Source organism: Argiope bruennichi, chromosome 5 (assembly GCF_947563725.1).
Source record: "Argiope bruennichi chromosome 5, qqArgBrue1.1, whole genome shotgun sequence".
Classification (NCBI taxonomy): Eukaryota; Metazoa; Arthropoda; class Arachnida; order Araneae; family Araneidae; genus Argiope; species Argiope bruennichi.
In genome coordinates this window covers 32,848,094-32,869,140 of record NC_079155.1, presented here as the reverse complement: position 1 = coordinate 32,869,140, position 21,047 = coordinate 32,848,094, and the positions used below count along the sequence as shown (strand labels likewise).

The 21,047-nt window shown below is 29.0% G+C and overlaps 1 protein-coding gene across 1 annotated transcript; it reads right to left on the bottom strand.

Annotated features, from left to right (window-relative positions):
• Window positions 1–391: 391 nt before the first annotated feature.
• Window positions 392–16,966, bottom strand: LOC129968173 (lysozyme-like). Its single transcript, XM_056082012.1, has 5 exons — window positions 16,774–16,966; window positions 8,776–8,867; window positions 6,206–6,263; window positions 6,039–6,117; window positions 392–655 (listed from the first exon to the last, which is right to left on the bottom strand). Exons 1-5 carry the CDS (start codon window positions 16,910–16,912, stop codon window positions 577–579), a joined length of 447 nt encoding a protein of 148 aa, XP_055937987.1. The 5' UTR covers window positions 16,913–16,966; the 3' UTR covers window positions 392–576.
• Window positions 16,967–21,047: the final 4,081 nt, after the last annotated feature.

Here is a 21,047-nt window from a genome sequence, read left to right as displayed (position 1 = left end):
TGAAAAGGCAAAATTAATAAATAAAAAAAAATTAAGAATATCAAATTAAACAGTTTTTTTTAAAGGCAGTCCTTTGAAATTTAGAATTCTGTTTTTATAACTTAATGATTTTCCATATTCTTTAAAAATTTTTATCCGTCATAATCACATCAGAATTTTATAAAAGAAATTGCGATTGAATCGTATAAAAATTGTTTTATTTTGTGACAAATATAAAAATACTAAATCTTCTATAATAAAAAAAAAATATGTTAACTGAAATGTTATAGGTTAATTCAACATGAAGGACAAATTCAAGCAACAAATTACATCTACTCTTTTTGTGATAAGATAAAAAATAATAAAGAAAAAATTTTATACAACCACTCTGTGAAAGAAATTCATCTTTCAATACTTGAATAAAGTAGAATTTTAATAAAATCATCCCATGTTACGATGAGCATTTTAAGAACAAAGTTTCTGAAATTTTGATCTGTATTGTTCATTTGTTCTTTCAGGGTAATAATATGAATTGGGTAATAAGCTATAGTCCATTTCTTCATTGAAATAACATAATGGAATCATTTGAAAATTAGATCATCCTTTAGATGGTATATTACAGTTATTGATAAATCTGTTTGGATCTAAATTTTGACAATTGTTCTTCCATGCAGGCCTGTAAGAAAAAGTGATAAGCTCAGTTAGTAAAGCTGGAAGAGATTATATAAGGAATCTTTTTATTATTAATATATTCAAATAAAAAGAAGATTCGAACCTCTCTTCTCAATAATCGTAGCATGATAATAATTTAGGCTTATTTCTTCAGTTTTCATACTATTTTTAAGAATGCCTAAAAAATGGAGGTAGTGGAGAGTAGTCAAATATTGATGATATATCCAAGTCACGTTTGTCACGAGCTTTCATATGAAATTAAAATTTCCAACATCCATTTCGTGGTTGTGGCTGGGAAATTCTGTCATGGGTTTTTTTCTCCCTGTAGAGATAGTACTGTGAAGGTTTTTTTTTTTTTTTTAAATTTCCCTCCTGAAAATGGAGGGCGTAGGGAGGTCAGGTGGTCACTGATGTCATATGTGTAGGTCATAAGTTGGAAGGTGGGGCTAAGTGACTTTTTTTTTTTATTTTTTTTAAAATTATTTTAAAAATATAGTTTAAGAAAAAAAATTGAATGAAATAAATTGGTATTGTTGAAGAGCTTGTTACTATTATTTTTGAATTTAGATGTGGAGTGATTATTAAGGAAGTATAATTATGGTGACATAAAGTTAAGTGATTGTGCTGTGATATGTTACGAAATTATGGACAAAAAAACTAGAATATTTCGATGAATTTTTAATTACACATTTAATTTAAATTTTGGAAAACTTTTTTAATGAAAATGTACTATTTAAGAAGTAAGTACATGCCGAATTTCGCAAATTTCCGTTTGAATTTCCATATTAAGATTTATTATTCTGTTCCTTCCAGACATAAAAAAAAAAAAAAAAACCTTGCTAAACTGTTTGTTTTATTAAGAAATCGAAGGTAGATTTAGACTATATGAATCTACAGGCGCGTAAAATGTTTTAAGCCCCTCCTCCCACTCAGTGTCGTGTTGGTTCTGCATTCCAATGTGAAATAAATATGAGGTCTCCCTTCGGTTTTTAGACTGAGGTCTGCCCCTATGCGAAAAGTCGCGATTGTCTGTAATGTTATGTTTGGATGGTAAAAATGATTCATTAATAAATAAGTGATATTATGTAAGTGATTATCAATGTAAATATTCCCATTTGAGAATATTTACATTGATGAGATAAAATCATTTTAAAAACTGTAATGTGTGTAAAGAAAAAAGTTTTTTTTTAAAAAATAGAAACGCACAAATTTAGCATTTTTTTAAAAACTTTTTTTTTATACGTAGTTTAGAGAAAGTATCGTTATCGCCAAAAAATTCCAACCCGAGATTTTACGAATCTTTATGTTTTAGACTTCCCTGAGTTCTTAAAACACATTTTTGGAAAATGTCCGTTTGCCTATGTGTGACAAACATAACTCAAAACCGACTTTGAACTAGACGAAGAAAATTTGGTATACGGTCTTCTTACCAAATTTGTAGATTTCTATCCGCTCAGAGGAAACCTGTCTGTCCGGCTGTTCGAGTTTAATTTAATACAATAATTACAAAAGGAAGAGAGCAAAATAGATAAAATTTAATATGCAGAATTAACATTTACAGTATAGATACCTATTAAATTTTGAGTTAAATCCAACAAGAAGTTGAACATCTATGCAGTTTTGTGTCTAATTTTAGTTTCTGTTATTTGGGAAAAACGCGTCTAAAACACAAATTCGATTTTCAGATATATTTAACCGCATGGCAGGGATCAATCGCCAAGTAAGTCGCCAAGGATGGCACGATAGATTCAATTGAAATGCTAAATTTGTATCAAAGGTTAATATTTCGTAATCATTGTACGTCAGTGTCTTCCAAGGAATTACACCTTTATTAGAATGTATATGAGAAAATTTTGGAAGACCATTTCCTTAGGTTTTACATTAAAAAAACTGTGATATTAAAATTCATGTTTGAAGATACTTTTTTCATGCATAAAACCATTTTATTAAAAACAGTTAATGATTATTTGATGCGAAATCATACTCATTGTTCTCCACACGACATGATAAACAAATTTAATCTTTCAGGATTTAAAATATTTTCGACTATTTTCCTTTCCTTAATTTGGAAAAAAAAAATCTTTATATTTTAGATGAAATTTGAGATCGAATTTAAAGTTTTTACAACTAAGTAATCTGTAGTATCTTAGTGACTGAGAGTATAAAATCCGAACAAATTCGCTCCAAGAAATGTAATTAAAGCAATCTAAATTTTCATTTGATGATTTTTTTTCTAAAAAAAGAATCTAATGATTATGTATATAATTATGAAAAATTGTAACAGAGAATTCCATTTCTTCTTTAAAAGCGTTTACTCTGAATATTTGTAGTGAGATCGAAGAAAAGTAATATTTGCATTCTGACTTTCTTAACATGAATATGTAGTTCTTTTTCTTTCTTTCTTTTTTTTTTTTAAATTAAGGATATCAGCACTATTTTTAAATTCTGTTTTCAATATATTTCGGCATTAATATAAAAAAAACACAATTAAAATTGAAGGCTATGCTTGTCAGTTTTGAATTAGATTTCGCATTAGAAGAACTAAATATATGACAGAATAATTCACTCCTGATATTCCTAATACTCCTAATAATATAATAATTCTGAATTTCCCACGTGTTTTTATGAATTATTGAATATCGGTAAGAGATAGAAAAGTTTTAAAAGTTTTCATTTCTATAAATATAAATTATTCCTTTTTTATAATAATATTTTTTAGCAGAAAAATTTATTGCAAATTTTCATTTCCTATTAATACTTTAGTTGATTGCGATCAAAACAGTTGGTTTCAATAATTAGATGTCTATCGCACATTAAGAACGGACATTGAATTTATAACTATTTTACGGCTGATATCGAAAAAGAAGCCAAATAACTTATATATCACTAATGGACTAATTTATGTACTACAAATGAAAGCGAAGGCAGTTTTAATCCCCTTTAAGCCGAAAATTAAATACAGGGCTATTCATAAAGAAGGTGCACATTTAAAATATCTAATTTTAATGAACGACAATAGATGGAGACACATGTAATAAATCATTGGAAAGACGAAAGAAAAGTTTTATTTTATGCTTTCGCATAATCATGGTGAACGTGGTACTACTAATTGTGTATGAAACCAGTGGGAGTAGTTTCCACAAAACTTTCTCGCATATTCTTTAATAAACTTGTTCTGCCAGACAACGCCTTGCATGGCATTGGCGTACAATAGTTAAGAAATATTAATTTTTGGCGCGAATTTAGCATTTTTACTGAATCGATCGTGTGATATTATACTTGCTGAGTTATTTGGCGATTAAATTCTGGCATGCGATTAATAGTATCCAAATATCAAATTTGTATTTTATACATGTTTTCTCAACGGATTGAAGCAAAAATGTGACACAAATCTGCCATTGTAGTCACAAAACTCTGAAGTAAATTTGATATATTTAAGTCGCTGTGGTTTTAAATTATAACATTTACTTATTTCTGTAAGTACAGACAGACAGACGGTAAACCTGTTGTTGTATTTGGCTCAAAATTTGACAGGTGTTTACATTATAGATATTAAATCTGTGTACCGAATTTTATCTGTCTAGCTCTCTTTCTTTTGTAATTATCGTGCAGCCGTTTGGACATACGGACTTCCTATGAACATATTTTACATAACATTTAATAGAAATCTGCTAAAGTGTTGTAAAGACCATATACCAAATTTTATCCATTTTGATCAAAGCATTTTTTAATTATCTTTGCCACAGACTGACAGGCGGACATTTTCGAAAAATGGGTTTTTCGAACTCAGAGAGGTCTAAAACGTTGAAATTCGCCAAAATCAATAATTCGAATTTTTTTTTTTTTAACGATTACTGTACTTTTTCCTATACTATGTATACGAGGAGTTTGTTTAGTTTAGTTATATTAACGTCCCGTTGTAAAGCAACACTAGGACTATTTTGGTACGGACCTCGTAATTTTGAACCGCGGTCAGATGACGAGGACGACACCTGAGCTGGCACCCCCCTCTCCACACCAGGTGTATACGAGGAAGTAGAAATGGCAACGTCTCAGAAAAAAAAAATTATTGTATGCGCTCCGGATGCAGAGTCCATTCATTGCTGCAATGTAGCCTGCATCTCGTTGTAGGCTCAGCACAGATCCATTTTATCATAAACAAATTTACCGTTGGTTTAAGAAATTCATAGAAAATGGTTGCGTATTTGAAGGGAAAAGCAATGGCCAACCTCGTATGTCAGATGAAATTTGTGAGCATATCCGCTTTATTTTCGAACATAGCTCTATCCGTGAGAGTACATAAAAAATAGAATATGTTCCATCTATGATTGAATTTTTCAAGATCTGCGAGATCGAATTTTTATAACAGTGAGTTTCATAATCAGTGAGCAGCTACTTCATGTGTGGTGAGAAATGATTCTTTTTGATTCTTGTTGCATAACAAATAGAATTCATGTTTAATGCATACAATGTTACTTTGAATTTTATTCTATTCAGCGACATACTGTATGAATAGAAGAAATCATTTGAAATAAATATTTTAAACGTGCTGTTTATAATATTACAAAGTACGTGACACACACACACACACACACACACACACACATATATATATGTAATGATATTTTAAACTCTTAATTTAAACCAAATTAATTTCCAAGATTTTATCTTAATTTAACCCATAGTAACTTCATTCTAAAATATTCTCTTATTTCGCGACCCAATTCCACTTTCGGTTTAATTAATTCCTCTGTAAAAATAATGCGCCATCAGTACTACGTATCAAATGAAAGTGATATCTTCTGTGCCCTTGAAAAGGTGTCAAAGGTCACCACGTGTATTGAATTGGCGCCTGGCCAGAAATCCTATGTTATATAAGGCTAGTGATCATTTGTTCGTTCCTTTTTGCCTTCTGCTTTTGTGTCGCGCTCCACCTTGTAAATCATGTTTGTCTCCCGGGAGAGAAGAGAGAGAATAAAACGAAATTAAAAATACAAAGTTTCTTCACTGCTTCGAACCTACATTCTACTTAAACCAAAAATATTTTACATATTATTTAGCCGACATGATTCGAAAAACATTATATATATATATATAAATTATAAACTTTGCATTGATATTTCGTCCACTCTCTTCAAATCGTACTGCTTTGGTTTCGAATAGTTAATAAATATAATATTTCTGGCAGAATCGAATATTAAAATTCACTTAGCGTTTAATGAAAAATTATAGTTTCCTTTGTAAATACTTAGTTCCACAAATCCTTTTTTAATGCTTTTGAGCATATATTATAGTAGAATTAGCGTGACGAATCAGAGTTAGTATTTAGAATCGTCTTAGATTAGACACTCAGAATGGACTAATGAAAAAGAAATTATATTTATTACCAGTTGCTGAATCCTCCTTCCTTGTTATATATGTTTAGAGCACACGTTGCACTAGGAAGTATATTGTCGGAGACCAGCTCTGAAAAGGAAACCAAAGATTTTTTTGTATTTTCAGATTAAATACAGCTTTAAATAAATAAAAACAGCCAATCAAAGTCAATCAGTACCTGTGCAACTTACTCCGCAGCTCTTCTTGGTGCCTTTTTTGCAGTAGTTGTCATTTATCTACAAATAAATAAAGAAACTCTAAAATTGTTGATTATTAAAATGACAAAACAATAATTATTTACATTGAAATGTAAAGAATTATTAAAAATATTTTTTCATTTCTTAATAACTGTAATTATTGAAGCATGCGCTGGATTCAACCATTTTTTTGGAAAGAAGTAGTTTATACTCTATTTTTGATTTATTAAAATATAAAGCTTTTTTTCCTGCTATTTGTTGTCTCAATTAAATTAAAACAATATATGCAATATATTCTCGATTATCCTCGGGCGGATTATTCTTTGTCTCCTGTGATCGAAAACTTATTTAAAAATTTCAATCAAATATAGAAAAAAGTTTTAAGAATCATTACGAAAATTTAAGAAATTCAAAATATCTTTTTTCTTTTACAGTTGAATCAATTTCTACTTAAATTTGAATTGAATGTATATAGAAGCTTTGAGAAATAAATTCAGCCATTTGGTATGTCATTTAATTTAACAGAATACAGTAAAGTTCCGAAAATGGATAATCCGTGATATCATTAAAAAAATACAAGTACAAAAGAAGTGTTAAAAATCAAATTAGGAAATTTTAGGAACCAGAAGTTTTCTTTTTCAAGTCAATCAACTTCAGTGTAATCTAAAAGTTAATATATTAGGAAATTGTTAGAGAAATAATTTTTAATTTGTGAAAAAAAGGACACACACACACACAAAAAAAAAAAAAAAAAAATCTAAAATGCATGCTCGGTTTTCTTCAATATACGATGAAGCAGAAAACGCTCATGGGCGGAATTCAAATAAAAAAAATCTTAGCACACGAGACGATTATAACTTTTCCCAAAGTTTATCATTTCATGCTGGGAGAGACATCTTATTAGAAAAATGCAAGAAAGTTTCGACGATATCATCCCTAAAAAGTGGTTTAAATTTACTAAAATTTATAATATTATTGATAACAGCTGAAATGTTAAAATCGGCACGCAGATTTGTTAAAGTTTCTAATTTGTCTATTTTTTTCATTTATTTCTTATTATGATTTTATATATATGATGCGTAATTTATTGTTTCAATCGAATGAATACATCTAGTATTTGTTTAGTCAAAAATTCAATTTTAGAAAAACTGAGTTAAAAAACAGAGCATAGTAAAAGAAACGACAATTTTGAAACTAAAAATCTGAGAAAAGATATACTTTTAATAATTAACAGTTTCAGTAAATAATGCATAATAAATAAATTAAGTAATTTTAATAAATAAAATAATGATAATGAATCTAAATTTTTAATAATTTCATGCTTATAGTTTTAATAAATGAGTAAGTAATTTTAATATTGTATACAACAAAAGTATACTAATTTTGTAAACAAAATCTATGTGGAATAAATTTCGAAATATATAGTATGTTGCACATCCAGAGGGTTAAACTATTTTCTTAAAAAGGTAACAAAATTTCAATGGTTTAAAAAAAAATTTTTTTTATTGAACACGTTTGACTGCAGAAAAATCCTAAAAAAATATTTGCATATTATCATCGGGAATATGAGGTTAAAAAAAAAGCAGAAATAAAAATCATTTGTTTACAGTTTTTAGTTTTCACTTTAAATTAAATAATATAATTTTAATTGAAGATTTATAGATAATATTTAAAAATTGTTTCATTATTTATTATTTAAAATTAATATAAAATAAAAAAATTGAATGGCTGATGTTATCAAATTTAAAATACTCGAATAAGTCAAGTGAAACTTTAAAATCATAATTACTCTTCGGAAACCAAAACATTTAGCTGAATCCTTTCTTAAAAGTTTCATAACTTTTATCTGAACATGTATCGAAATGAAGATGGATAATTATTCAACTGTGTGTTTATTTAGTTTTATATGTGGTTCATTTCAATTAAAATAAAAACAAAAATAATAAACAATTGAGTATTCATTATGAAGAAATACTGATGATATAAAATATCAGATTGTTATTGTTCCGTCATAGATTCGCCTTTTTCTCTTTTCAGCTGTGGTTGCCATGAAAGCTGGCGCATGCGCAGTTTTTTCTAGAACTTAGAATCGGGTTTTTTTTTTATGCTTAGCTATTCAGATTTTAATCTAATTAGAGATGTAACGGTGAATATCTTTGTGTTCGTGTGTGTTTTCGTGTTCGTCAATAAAGATCATTCTGTCTTTAATGATGATTATTGAGAATTAGAAAAATAGATTTAGATGTTAGATCATAAATAGTTAAAATCACTAAACCACATAATATTTTAGAATAGCGCGACTGCATTTAGAATTATTTGTTGAAAGCTCTAGCGTCATAGACAGACCACAACAGTTATGAAATATTTTTTTAATAAAATTTAATACGTTCATTTGATGTATGGAGTTGGCAGGAGATACACTTCATTTATAATATATTTTTATTTGCTTTAATACGCATTTTGAATTAAGATTTTTTTAACAGAGTAGTTCGCTTGATGGTATTTATTAAGTTCTCTGACAAAATTAAAATAATATAATATAAATAAATACCTGGAATAATCCAAAATAATCGTTTCCATTTTTATCCGTGTTACCCAAAGCATTGGTATTGAACCCACTTGCAAATTTTGCTAGGCAGACCCCTTAAAATAGATAAAAAACAAACTCATAAGTGAAGTCATTAATCAATTAAATAAAAAAAAATAGTGCATCATAATAAGAGAGCAGCCTAAAAATGATAATATATTTTTAATATAATAATATTACAGAAGAGAGTAGTAGTGTTGAGATATATTAATTTATATAATATTAATTTTTTATAAACAATAAAAATCTTTCGTCATTGATTACTTTTGAAATTAAATCTTATATGTGATTATTAAATATAAATTAATGAAATGATTATTGATACTTAATGTAAATTAATCAAACATTTTATTAAAATCACGCTTTAAAAGAAATCTACACGTTACATTAAAAAAAGGAATCAAATTTCATTTCTTGGCAATAAACAATCCATGAAAATTATCTGCATTTTAGTAATACTTTTGTAAAATATATCTAAAAATATTTTTAAACATTCATTAAAATTGAAGCAATTATTTTACAGTAACTAAATGAGTCATGTTAAAAAATTATTATTTGCAGAAGTTTTAAAAATCATCATCATTTGTGCCGCAGTATTTTTAGAAGTTATAGGAGAAAAATATCAGTTTTCAATTCAAGGGGGAAATATCAATTTCGTTTAATTTTTAACTGCTTAAAATTTAAAAAAAAAAAAAATCCCCAAAGAATTTTTATTCTAAATTTTATAACTTAAGCTCCAAGGGTCTCTTCTAAAGGAATCATTATATACATAGAGAGGCACACACACATTTCCCTTTATTATTATGAAAAGATTGAAAAATCCAGTTTTATATTTTATAAAAGGTATTTTCATATTGCAGTGCTGTTTTTCACGTACCATATTCACGAAAAGTATTTTCAAACCAACCTAATACTGTTTATGTTCATTGTTGTTAGATACTATATCATTATGGTATTTCAAGCATTATTTTTTTCAGTATCGATGTCTTTAGGCATTCTCTAATTTTAATAAAGGTGCCGTGTTTTAAAAATTTACTGATTCGAATCAGATCAGCGTAAATTTTAGTAACTTGTTGTTAGAAGCACTTAAATGTATTGCGTATATAAAATTCCGCAATAACAGCTTACACTTCATTCGGTTCTATATTAAGTTATGACATGCGTCTATGGCCATTTTTTTATTTTTAATTAAGGGTTTTGATAATAATTGTTATCGGCCGGTTCATCTTTGGACTGAATTTAAATGTAAGGTTAAACTAATTACATTTGATTAATTAAAAAAATGTACAATTATTTGACTCAAGTATCTTGGTTTCGTCTAGGATATTTGAAATAAATCTATCGTATTTCTAGACGGAATTTTAACAAATATGATAAAATAAATATTATTTCATCTTTAAATAAACTTTTGAGTTAGTTTTCAATTTAAGTAAATAAAATGCAATTTTAAATTTTTTCAACAATAATCTTTGCTCAAATAATTGCTATCATTGAAAAGAATTATAGACATTATTGTATGCAAATTTTATTAAAACTAATAATAAAATATAATTGCAAATTAAAAACACTATCGGTTCGCATTTAGATTTTTGCCCTTTTTGAGTGAAAATCGGCGACCTTAATTATGGGGATGAGAAACTTATGTTACATCATATCGCATCCTTGGAGGATGAAGTAATGTTGTCGGGTTCAATTACTTCTACTCCAATCACGGGATATACCTTTTATTGGAGAGGTTGTACCGTAACCGGAGATAACCATTAGGTTTGGTTTGGTTTGATTATATTAATGTCCCGTTTGGAGCAACACTAGGGCTATTTTGGAACGGACCTCGTAATTTTGAACCGCAGTCAGATGACGAGGACGACACCTGAGCTGGCACCCCCTCTCCACACCACACCACACCAGCGAGAGGACGTTTGGTCGTGACGGATTTAACGTGCAACAGACGACTGTTACAGTTGTTACACGACTGTTCTTGGTGGAATCGGTCACGAACCCGAAACCCACCGGTTCCGAAGCCCTACCACCTACAAGCCGAGACCTTACCACCAGGCCACAGCGGCCTTGAGGTAACCATTAGAACTCAATCTTAATGTAACAGCAAATTTAAGTATATTAACGTCGTCTTTTCTCCCATCTTCTTTTGCCTTTTTTGAACGTATAGCGAGGGTGGAAGTTTTGAAGAGGGAGGAGATGAGCCACGAAGTTCCGGCAATCCACAAGCAAAATCCCTTCCTTCCTCCCCTACGAATGCCACACATAATGACGCAATATAATACATTTTGCGTTTCCTTGCGTTAATTTGATAAACAAAACTAAGCATGCATTTGGGCTGCTTTCTTTTCCACCAATTGCATCGAAAATTTGGCTCAAATCTACAACTTTTGATAATAATAACAATTCTGATACCAATCTTATACACAAAATTTTATGCGTCTAAGTCGATAGGTTTTTGAATAATCCCATTCACACGCATGCGCATGCAAGAACACGCATGCAAATCTCCTCTTTGACTGATTTGTCTAAAATTTAATGCATGTCTGCAGCAATGCTGATGACAAATCTGTGTACTCAATTTTATCCATATATCTCTTTATAATTTTGAATTATTGTGTTCAGTTTCATATTGACAGACAAACAGGCTTCTCTTCGTATGAATTTTATTCTTTTCCTTTGATGGAATCTAGAATTTTGGTCTTAGGATTGTGAGCAAATTTCATTCTTTAACTCATGCATTTTTGTGTTGCAGTGTTTCCAAATAAAAAGCCAGACATAATCCCATAAATGTATTTTTTTTTTAAGTTAGAAGTCTCAAAGGTGGATATAAATCCAAATCTCGAGTTCAATAGTTTTGTAACTGATTTTCTAGGAGCGAGGATAGAACCTGGGACCTTGTGGTTTGCATCCCAGTAACATGACCACGATACAAAAGCAATTGCTCGTGCAGCATAGCTGTTAACTGGCTTTTAAGCTTTCACTACAGTTTCAACGATTTCAGTCTTTTTGTCTTTGTATGCTTCGTATGGGAGAAAGAAAGTAAATAAATTTTGTAAGAGTTGGCAATGATTGCAGTAACTGTTATAACATTATTAGCTATTATAACAATAATAAAATAAAATGTTCGATTTGTTTTGAAATGAGGTTTAAAATAAAAACTTGGAACTCTTCTGATATTCCTCTTTCAGACATTTAAATGTTCTGGCAATCTTATAAAAGTAATAAGAATAATCTTCCAAAACACTGTTCTAACTTTGATAAAATAATATAATTGTCTTCCATTTTTACATTAAGAATGCACTTTAAACCTAATGATGTCTGTAAGCTGAAGATTGACTCCAGAATATGTCATCGATCTTCATTAAGAAAATAATGTATGAAATGGCGTTACTAGCGTATAAATTAGGCGTTACGAATTGGGTAATTGGCGTTAATTTAAAACAATTTGAGACTTGAATGGCCGATTTCTGATTAGACAGACGCCTAAGATCGCTGCACGCAGGTAGTCTAAAAAATGTATTTAGCCTAGATGTTAAACAAATAGATTTGTAAGAAATTCAAAATTTTTGAACTGTAAATGTGCATGCTCGAATTAAAATGATCAATTATAGTATAAATAATTACTTTTAATAATATATTGGAATGTTAATTATTGATTAACTATGTAATATTTCAGTTAAAAAATCCTATAAAATAAGAATTTTTGGTGTCATCTTTATTTGAAATTTATTTTGATAGCCTTTTATAATAATTGAAGAGTTATAATTTATAAATTAGGAAATGGTTAAGTAATAATTATAGGTAATATTTCCAAGAATTTTATTTTTAGTTACTTTTAAATTTATAATTTAAAAATGAATAAACAAAACAAAAAACATATATTTTCACAGAGTTAGAATTTTTTTTATTAGAATAAAAGTTTAGCCCGTTTTTTTAAATTAAAAATGTGTTATAATTCATACCTAAATTGCTAATTTATTAAAAGAGGGTGTACCTCCGAATATACACTGTCTCCGACTTAAAAATGCATGCCTAAATCTACCACTGCGTGAGCTGTTATACAAATAAGTATAATGATAAAAATTTACAAACTGTATCAACAAAATACAGCATCATTATAGGCCACTTCAGCACAGTTTAAATCGGTCAAGAGTGTTAAGCTAGAACCGGATATAAAATACATATTTCTCAAATGCCATTCCATTTTATGATTCTTATTCTAGAAATTATTGAGAAACAAATAAACGCAGGGCCGTAATCGAACACAATGCATTAACTTTATCATGTCCATGCATTAAAAATTCTTCATTATCTCATGTTTATGTCATTGCTAAAAGCTCTTCGGAAATAATTATTGAGAAGCATCATAAAACATTAAGTTGCGTCATGTGCGTCGCAAATTTATTAAATAACCCACTTCCAGAAATATTTGTTTGAATTGTGCAAAGGAACGCTTTTATAAATTGTTTTGATGTTGCAATAAGACTGTCTAAAGTCTTAAAAGTAGAACAACGTTTGATAAAAGAATTTTTTTATGGAATTCCTTTTATTTGATTCCTTGCGTTCATTTTAGGAAGCCTTACTAGCTCTGATTTTCTACAAGAATAATTTATAAAATTAGTGTAATGCAATTCTTTTCCGTACAATTGCTTCATATATCATCTTGTAAATGTAAAATGAGTAGTTATAATAAAATGAGTTAAATTATAAATTTCACAAACATTTTAGAGGCACAAAGTTAAAACAGGCGTTTTACATGAAATTCGTAGTTTAATTTTCATCATCTTGATATTATTTTGAAAATAGAATGCATAGAGTCTAAAGTGTAATCTTACAATAATTTAAAATTATAAAGATGATTTTTCTAATCTCCACTATTAAAAAAATTCCTTTCCTCAGGTTGGAAGACAAAAATAGTTTTCTTATCATCTAAGTTACTGTTTTCAAATTCCTTTGACAAAAACCAGTCAGAATGGTTTCCCTGAAATATTCTCGCCTACCTTTCAATTAACTCTCACCTCCCTTCCACATAAAATTGTGAACTTTGGATAAGGCGTTTCATGACGTTGGTGACTGATAGTTACAAAATACAAATCTTTGGTGTGAATCTTGCATTTCTCTTTTTTTTTTCTTGCATTTGCAATCTTGCATTTTTTTTTTTTTCTAACTTGAGAACATGTGTTTTGGATACTGTTTTGCAGGCCGATGCACGCCCAAATTTGACATGTAATTACAAAACCACCGCCGCCTGGCCTAGGGGTAGCGCGTCTTCCCGGGTTCGAGACCTGGTTCGGGCATGGTTGTTCTTCCCTCTGTGTTCTATCTGTGAGGTGTGTGAAAGAACCCCCCTGTAAGAAGGGGTTGTGCAAGCTAGTGTGTGAGTGTCATCTTCATTGAGCTAGAAGTCAGACTTCTGCCCTAAGGTGCTCAGGGGTCTTTACCCTCAGAAGCAACTGCTACCCCCTTTCCGTTGTAACGTGGACACAACATCAATTACAAGACCGACAATATACCGAATTTCATTGATTTAAATCATTGCGTTTACGTGCATGCGAAAGTACGGACCAACAGATGGGTAAACTTTTGACAGATTTCGTTCAAAATTTGATAAGTTTCTATGTAACCTGTGTGCCAAATTTTATTTATATAGTTCTGCTTTTGGAAATTATAGAGTTCATTTGTACTCAAACAGCCAGCCAGACAGACTTCCTGTGAATGGATTTTGTTCAAAATGTGATAGAAATATACAAATTTCATCATAAGTCCATATAACAAATTATATCCGTTTATCTCAAAGCGTTTTTTAGTTATCGTGTTCACAGACAGACATAATGCCGGTCTCGGGGAAGTCAGAAACGTAGAAATTCATCCGAGTCTCGAGCTTGAATTCGTTGACGATTACAGTATTTCTTCTATACTTTGAATCCGATAAAATAAAAATGAAATATAATATTTTGAAACAATATGTTTTTGTATTGCACAATCCTGTATTTAGCGAAAAATAAATAATATCAAAGTACAGATAGTATACAAATCTAGGTTGTTACAAAGTTTGTATTATTGAAAAGCTTTGAAGTTCTTAAGCAAGTTCCAAAAGTTTGTGTCAGTATGTAAAAACGGAAAGTTTATATCTGAATTTTAAGCACATTTAAAGAAATTTTGGAACTATGCTTTTCGATAATTCCAAATGCTTTAAATTACACTGATGAAATTTTTTATTTGGTCCTGACATCAATTTTGTAAATTTCCATTTCTATTTTGAACAAATAGAAATAGCCGAAAATCATTCTTTCCGGCTTCCAAGTACAAGTGAACACGATGACAATAAAACATAAAGAGACAGATAAACAGAATTCAATACATAAGATTAACATCTAAAATATAAATTTTTATCAAATTTTTAACCAAATCTGCAAAAAGGTTAACCATTTGTTGGTCTATCCTTTCCGTACATTTAAATACAATAACTTAAAAAAGTAATGACTTCAATAAACGGAAATTGGTACGTGCGACTATGATTGTAGTTCTCATTCAAATTTTGATTTCAATCGTAAAAAAGAAATCCAAAATGCATATTCGCATTGACAGGTTCATGAAAAATGCTCCCAAAGATCTATATTTCATCAATGCTATGCAAGGCATTCATGAGTTTACTCAATTGTAATTTTACGCGGGAGAGGAGGAGCCAGCAAGTTTGCACCTTTATTTGAGAGTATACAGAAAACGCTCGATTTATGTGATTGCGAAGACCTGAATTAATATCATCAAGGGCTTTAACACACGGAATGACACCTCAATGAGTGAAAAAAAAATAAAAGGCTACTAATATAAAGGGTGCGGAAAAATCTCAATTTAAAGTTTAGTAATATTTTTCTACAGGTATCATGGATATCAATTTATGCATTAATAATTAATTGAAATTAAGTAACACTAATATTATCGCTGAACAACTTGATCATTAAAGGTAGCTGGTTTAATAATATGCACACCCACTGATGTTTTAATAGACATTACATTTGCTATTAACTAAAAAAACTATTCTGGCATTTTTAGTACTTCTCATTTTTTTTTTCTCTGTAAAAATGAATTGAGAATATTATTTTCTAAAGTATTTCCTAGTTAATACCAATTTAATACTATGCTAATCCACAGGTGCTATATGAATATTATGTATTTTTTAAAATAATATTTAAAACAAAAATTATTACTATGCTTATTTTATGTTTCTCGTTTTTTTTTTTTTTTTTTTTTTTTTCCTCCGCTAGAATGAGTTAAGAACATTATTTCCTAAAATATTTTTCTTCATTATTGTAACAGATTTTTCATATATGAGTTATTTTTTCTTAAGAAAATTCTGCTTTAGAATTATAAAAAAATATTATAATTATTCTTTCTAACATTTTTACTGTTTCATAATATCACCAATAAAAGAGTTTTTTTTTTTCCCCCTTCATCTTTTTTTTTTTTTGCATCTTTTTCAGTCTGATTTCTAAACCGGATACTTTCTAGAATTTTTATATTTTCTTTTAAAGTGAAATAATTTTTTTCTAGATAAAATAATTTTTCAAAGCCGGTTATCTCCAAAAGCCTAAAATACAGTTGGCAAATTTGCGATATATGCAAATTTTCTATCAAGTATCACAATTATCATGAAAAAATTTCGAAGCGAAAAAGAATATCGATAAATTCAATCCAGCAAACTTCATTATTAGATATTTTGAAGATTTAAAAAAATTAGCATCCTTCGATTTATACATTATTTACGCTCTTTTGTGCTTTTAAATTTGTACGCTCATTTGTAATTTGATTTATAAAATCACTTTGAAAGATTACATTATTTTTAAAATTATAAAAGCAATACATATTCTAAGTATTTGACCACATATACAATCTGTTTAAAAATGAATATCAAAGCATTCAAACTGTATGATTGCAGATGAAAATTTCAAAATAAGCACTTACATTTCGCAGCATTTTGTTTAGTTACACCTAATTTATTAACGAAAACATCTGCCACAGAGCAAGGATTTACAATTATTCCTGCAACTGGTTCTAGAAGCAAGCTAGACAAAACGAAAAATACAGCAGATGATTTCCACATCCTATGGCATTTTGTTCTGAAAGGCTGTTCTTGCTTCCCGTCTACATTTACTTTATTCCTTCTCGTATGACGTAAAAATGACGGCGAGTAGAATTCAACAAGAATCAATTTTATGAGTGAGAAAAGTAAATCAAAAACATCTGCTACGTGAGGAAGAATTAATGAAATTCTTCTAGAACTCTTACAGAACACGACTTGTTTATGTTTTAAAGGAATTTCGTAGTTGGCTGATTTTCATAATTATCGGTTTGATGCACAAGCCTTTGAATTCTTTGTTGAATATAGATATTAATTGAATTCAACCACAATAAAAATGTATTTACCTTTTCGGTAATACACACCAATTTATAAAGAGTTTAATAAGACTGTTTTTAGTAATACTTTTATTAAAGAAATCTAGTTAAAAAAATGCTTTTAATTCGAGTCTTATCAAATCGTTTATATGACATGTTGGTTTTCGGAGATACAAATCTGTTTTAACCACTTGAAATATTGTTTTTTCAAATTCTTGTGCTTTTGTAAAATTAGGAAATATATATTCTAACTTTCTGTCATGTCAGAAATTAGAACATATTTTTATTGAATTGCATGCCAAACAGCATGTTTATTTTCATAGATTTATTCAATTCCGTGTCTTTTAATTTTTAAAACAATATACTTCAATAGAGAATTAAATGAATCCAACAAAAACTTTCAAAGCAGAATATTAAATTTTTTTTGTGCGAAATTTCCTTTGAATACAGCGATTTTTACTTCATTTAATATCCTGCATGAGGTTTTTTACACGTTGATAATTTTTATAATGTGATAACGAATATATATTTTGCCACCAATTTATAGAACTTTAGTTACATTATGATTTCACTATTATAATACGTCTTATATGTTACTTTTTTAACTAAAGTTAGTAAAATGAGAACAATCTTATTTTTTTTAATTATTTGCAAAATTTTGACAATTAGCTATTTTTAAATGATATTTTGGCCAGATTTGAAAATAATATTCCCGCAGTAAACAATAATAAAAAAACCAATTCTGAAACATGAAAAAAAATCAGATGAATAATGTTCTGGAATACAAGTGATGAGTGATAGTAATTTGAATAAGTACGAGTATTCGAATCTTGTAAATCAAATGAAAACTCTAAATGAATTAACACGTAAATAATGCAATATTTATAAGCAACATATTTTTGCGGATGTTAGTTTGACAAAATGACAAATTTGGAATTAACTTCAATTTATTTTTCTACTGGATATATGATTTCACTTGTACCTAGAAGAACGTCTCTTTTCGCACCAGGACACAAGTGCAAAAGTGAGAAGCTTTCCTCTCAGCACTTTTTGCAGAGATTTCTTTGACATCTAACGATTCAGGAAAGGGAATCTTAGGTATCTTCGGAAAGAATGCCTTGCCGTCCCAGATTTTTATTCCTTCGCTTGCAGCGTGAAAACTGCATTGTCATCAACTTGTAAAAGCGCTTATTAGAAAGAAATAAAAAAAGGGGGGGGGGGGATTTGGATCAGGAAATAGGAAAAAAAATTTTTTAGAACAAAGTAACAGGCTAATTAAAGAAAGGAAATTAAGATTTAAATTCGATTAAGGAAATCACCTTCGGGTGTGGTGGGAGAGCAAGTTTGACTGCCGCTTGGCAGCTATCTATTTTTTCCAATTCAATTATTTGATGCCAGTAAGTATTGTATAAGCCATTGGCATAGATTTATTATGAGAGCGTAGAAAATTCCTTTCTCTAAATGCGATTTATTTTCATTAAAGTGTGCCTTTGTAAAATATTAGCTTCGAAAATTAATAGAATCATTCAGCAATTTTTGATATGTAATATATTTGTGCTGCGGTTGTAAAAAAAGTATTACCCAAAACTGAATCTTCAGAAAATGTGCTCATTCCATGTCTAATTTTATGTGTTCCATTCATTTTCCATTGCTAGGTTTATAATCCATTTAATGTTATAAACGGCCACGTGAAATCTGTCTGCCATATTGATATTTCTTTCAAAAATTTAGCAATTATTTTCATGACTTTCAGCTGTGCTCACTTTCTTACTAGTAATCAAAATCGTAAAATAAAACTTGCGCTCTGTACATCTATGTTTGCGAATATAGGTTTTCTAGAACTACATTTTTTTTTGAAAATAATTTTATTTTTGGATAAACTTTTGCAAACTTTTTTGCTGAATACTTACATCTGAATTTATATTAACAAGAAAATAAGGTACCAATTATCACACTAGCGAGGAATTTTTAACAAAAAAAAACAAAAAACAAAAAAAAAAAACCATTTTTGAAAATCTTAATGGTTTCAAAAACAAATATCCGATTCAATGAATCGATCTAAAAAGCATTTATCTTTGGACTTCCCCGAAATTCTTCTGTTTCAAATAAGGCATGAAAATAAGATTCTATAGCATCTAAAGTTAGCTAAAAAAAACAAGAAAAATGAATTCAAAAATTATTAACAACGATTAAAATAATTTGGAATGAAGTCAACTAAAGATCATATTTGGTCTAGCATTTGACATTTCTATATTCATTCTTTAGAGGGATATCAAAATGTTAACGTATGTAGAAATACAGTCTTCCAAATCGAATGCAACTGGATGAGAGTGTACTATCTGGAGAAAGAAATATTTTAATACACAAAAATAATCTCGTGTATCTTTATGATATGCAAAATTTTTATTTTTATTTTCCACAAAATTTCTTTAGAAAAAAAAAATTACTGCAAATTACGGTAGAACTCGGATTGTCCGGATTAACTTGGAACAAGATTTGGTTAATCAGGTAACCACCAGGTAATTGGATGATTAAAGAAAAGTCATTGTTTAGGTAGGGATAATGAAATTTAATTATAACGTACTAATTAAATAACTACAGAAACCATTTTTTGAATATTTTATATACTTATATGTATAACTTTAAACTAAATCGCAAAACCAAACAACTTAACGTTCCAAACATTCGTCCGATTTCACCATTTTCTTTAAAATTTCATGACAATGAAAAAGCCAAGCTATTTTAATTGTGAAGGCATTATCTCCAGACAATTTAGCAGAATCATAGAAATGAAGTTGTATCTAAGCGATTTATCTGAAAACCAATATGGCCAATATTCTCGGCAAACCCAAGGTCGTCTCAAGCGACTAGATTAATTAGATATTTAAAAATTTAGACAGATTAAGATTAGATGAATTTAAATATGCATACAGATAAACTTGTTTATCAGAGATATGACGCCACAGAACTGGTCTCCATTAGAAAGGTTCATATATTCAATGAACAGAGCATATATAAAACAATTAAAATAGCTTAGTTTTAATGCCCGACATTTTTGGGCAATTACAGACATAAAAATATAAAAGATTTAACTGGAATTATGTAAAACCAATATCCCTGGCGAACCAGTCTGATCACCAAAGATGATTAAAAATAAATATGAATGGGTGTTTTGGTGCGTTTCTGTTGGTGCTCTACAGGTCGAACCATTTGACCTACAGCTATCACATTTGGCACATACATATCATAGAAGGTAATAATCTGCACTTCGGTGCAATTTTTAAAAAATTTTAATCGAAAATTAAGCCGAATTTTGGCTTTTTCCGCGATAACTTCAGAAACTATATTTGCACAAAAATTTTGCACCGTTTTAAAAGTTTAGAATTAGAAATTTTAGAAATAAAAATTATATTTGATAAAATGTTCATATTATATTAATATTTTATAATTCAGATAATTTGTATTTTTAAATACTTATTTGGCAACTAAAGTTCTTAATCGACCTGTTTGCGGTCCCCTTTCATCGAAGCGGTAATTGGCAGCTACGTAGTATACGTGTCAGTGTATTAAGTAGTAACGTAGCACACTGGTACGTATGCACAGAGAAACTGATTGCATTAATTTAACCTTTTTCCCAAATTATGCTGAAGTGTAAAATTTTTTTTAATAATATGAACATAAAACTGAAAGCCCGCAAATTTGACCCATTTTAAGTTGTATGACAATTCTTATGTCAATAAATTAATTTATTTTTTGCTAGTAAAAAAAATTCATACCTACTATCGTACTCGTTTGCAAAATGTATTGATCTTCATAACAGAGCTAAAATAAAGCAAAAGATA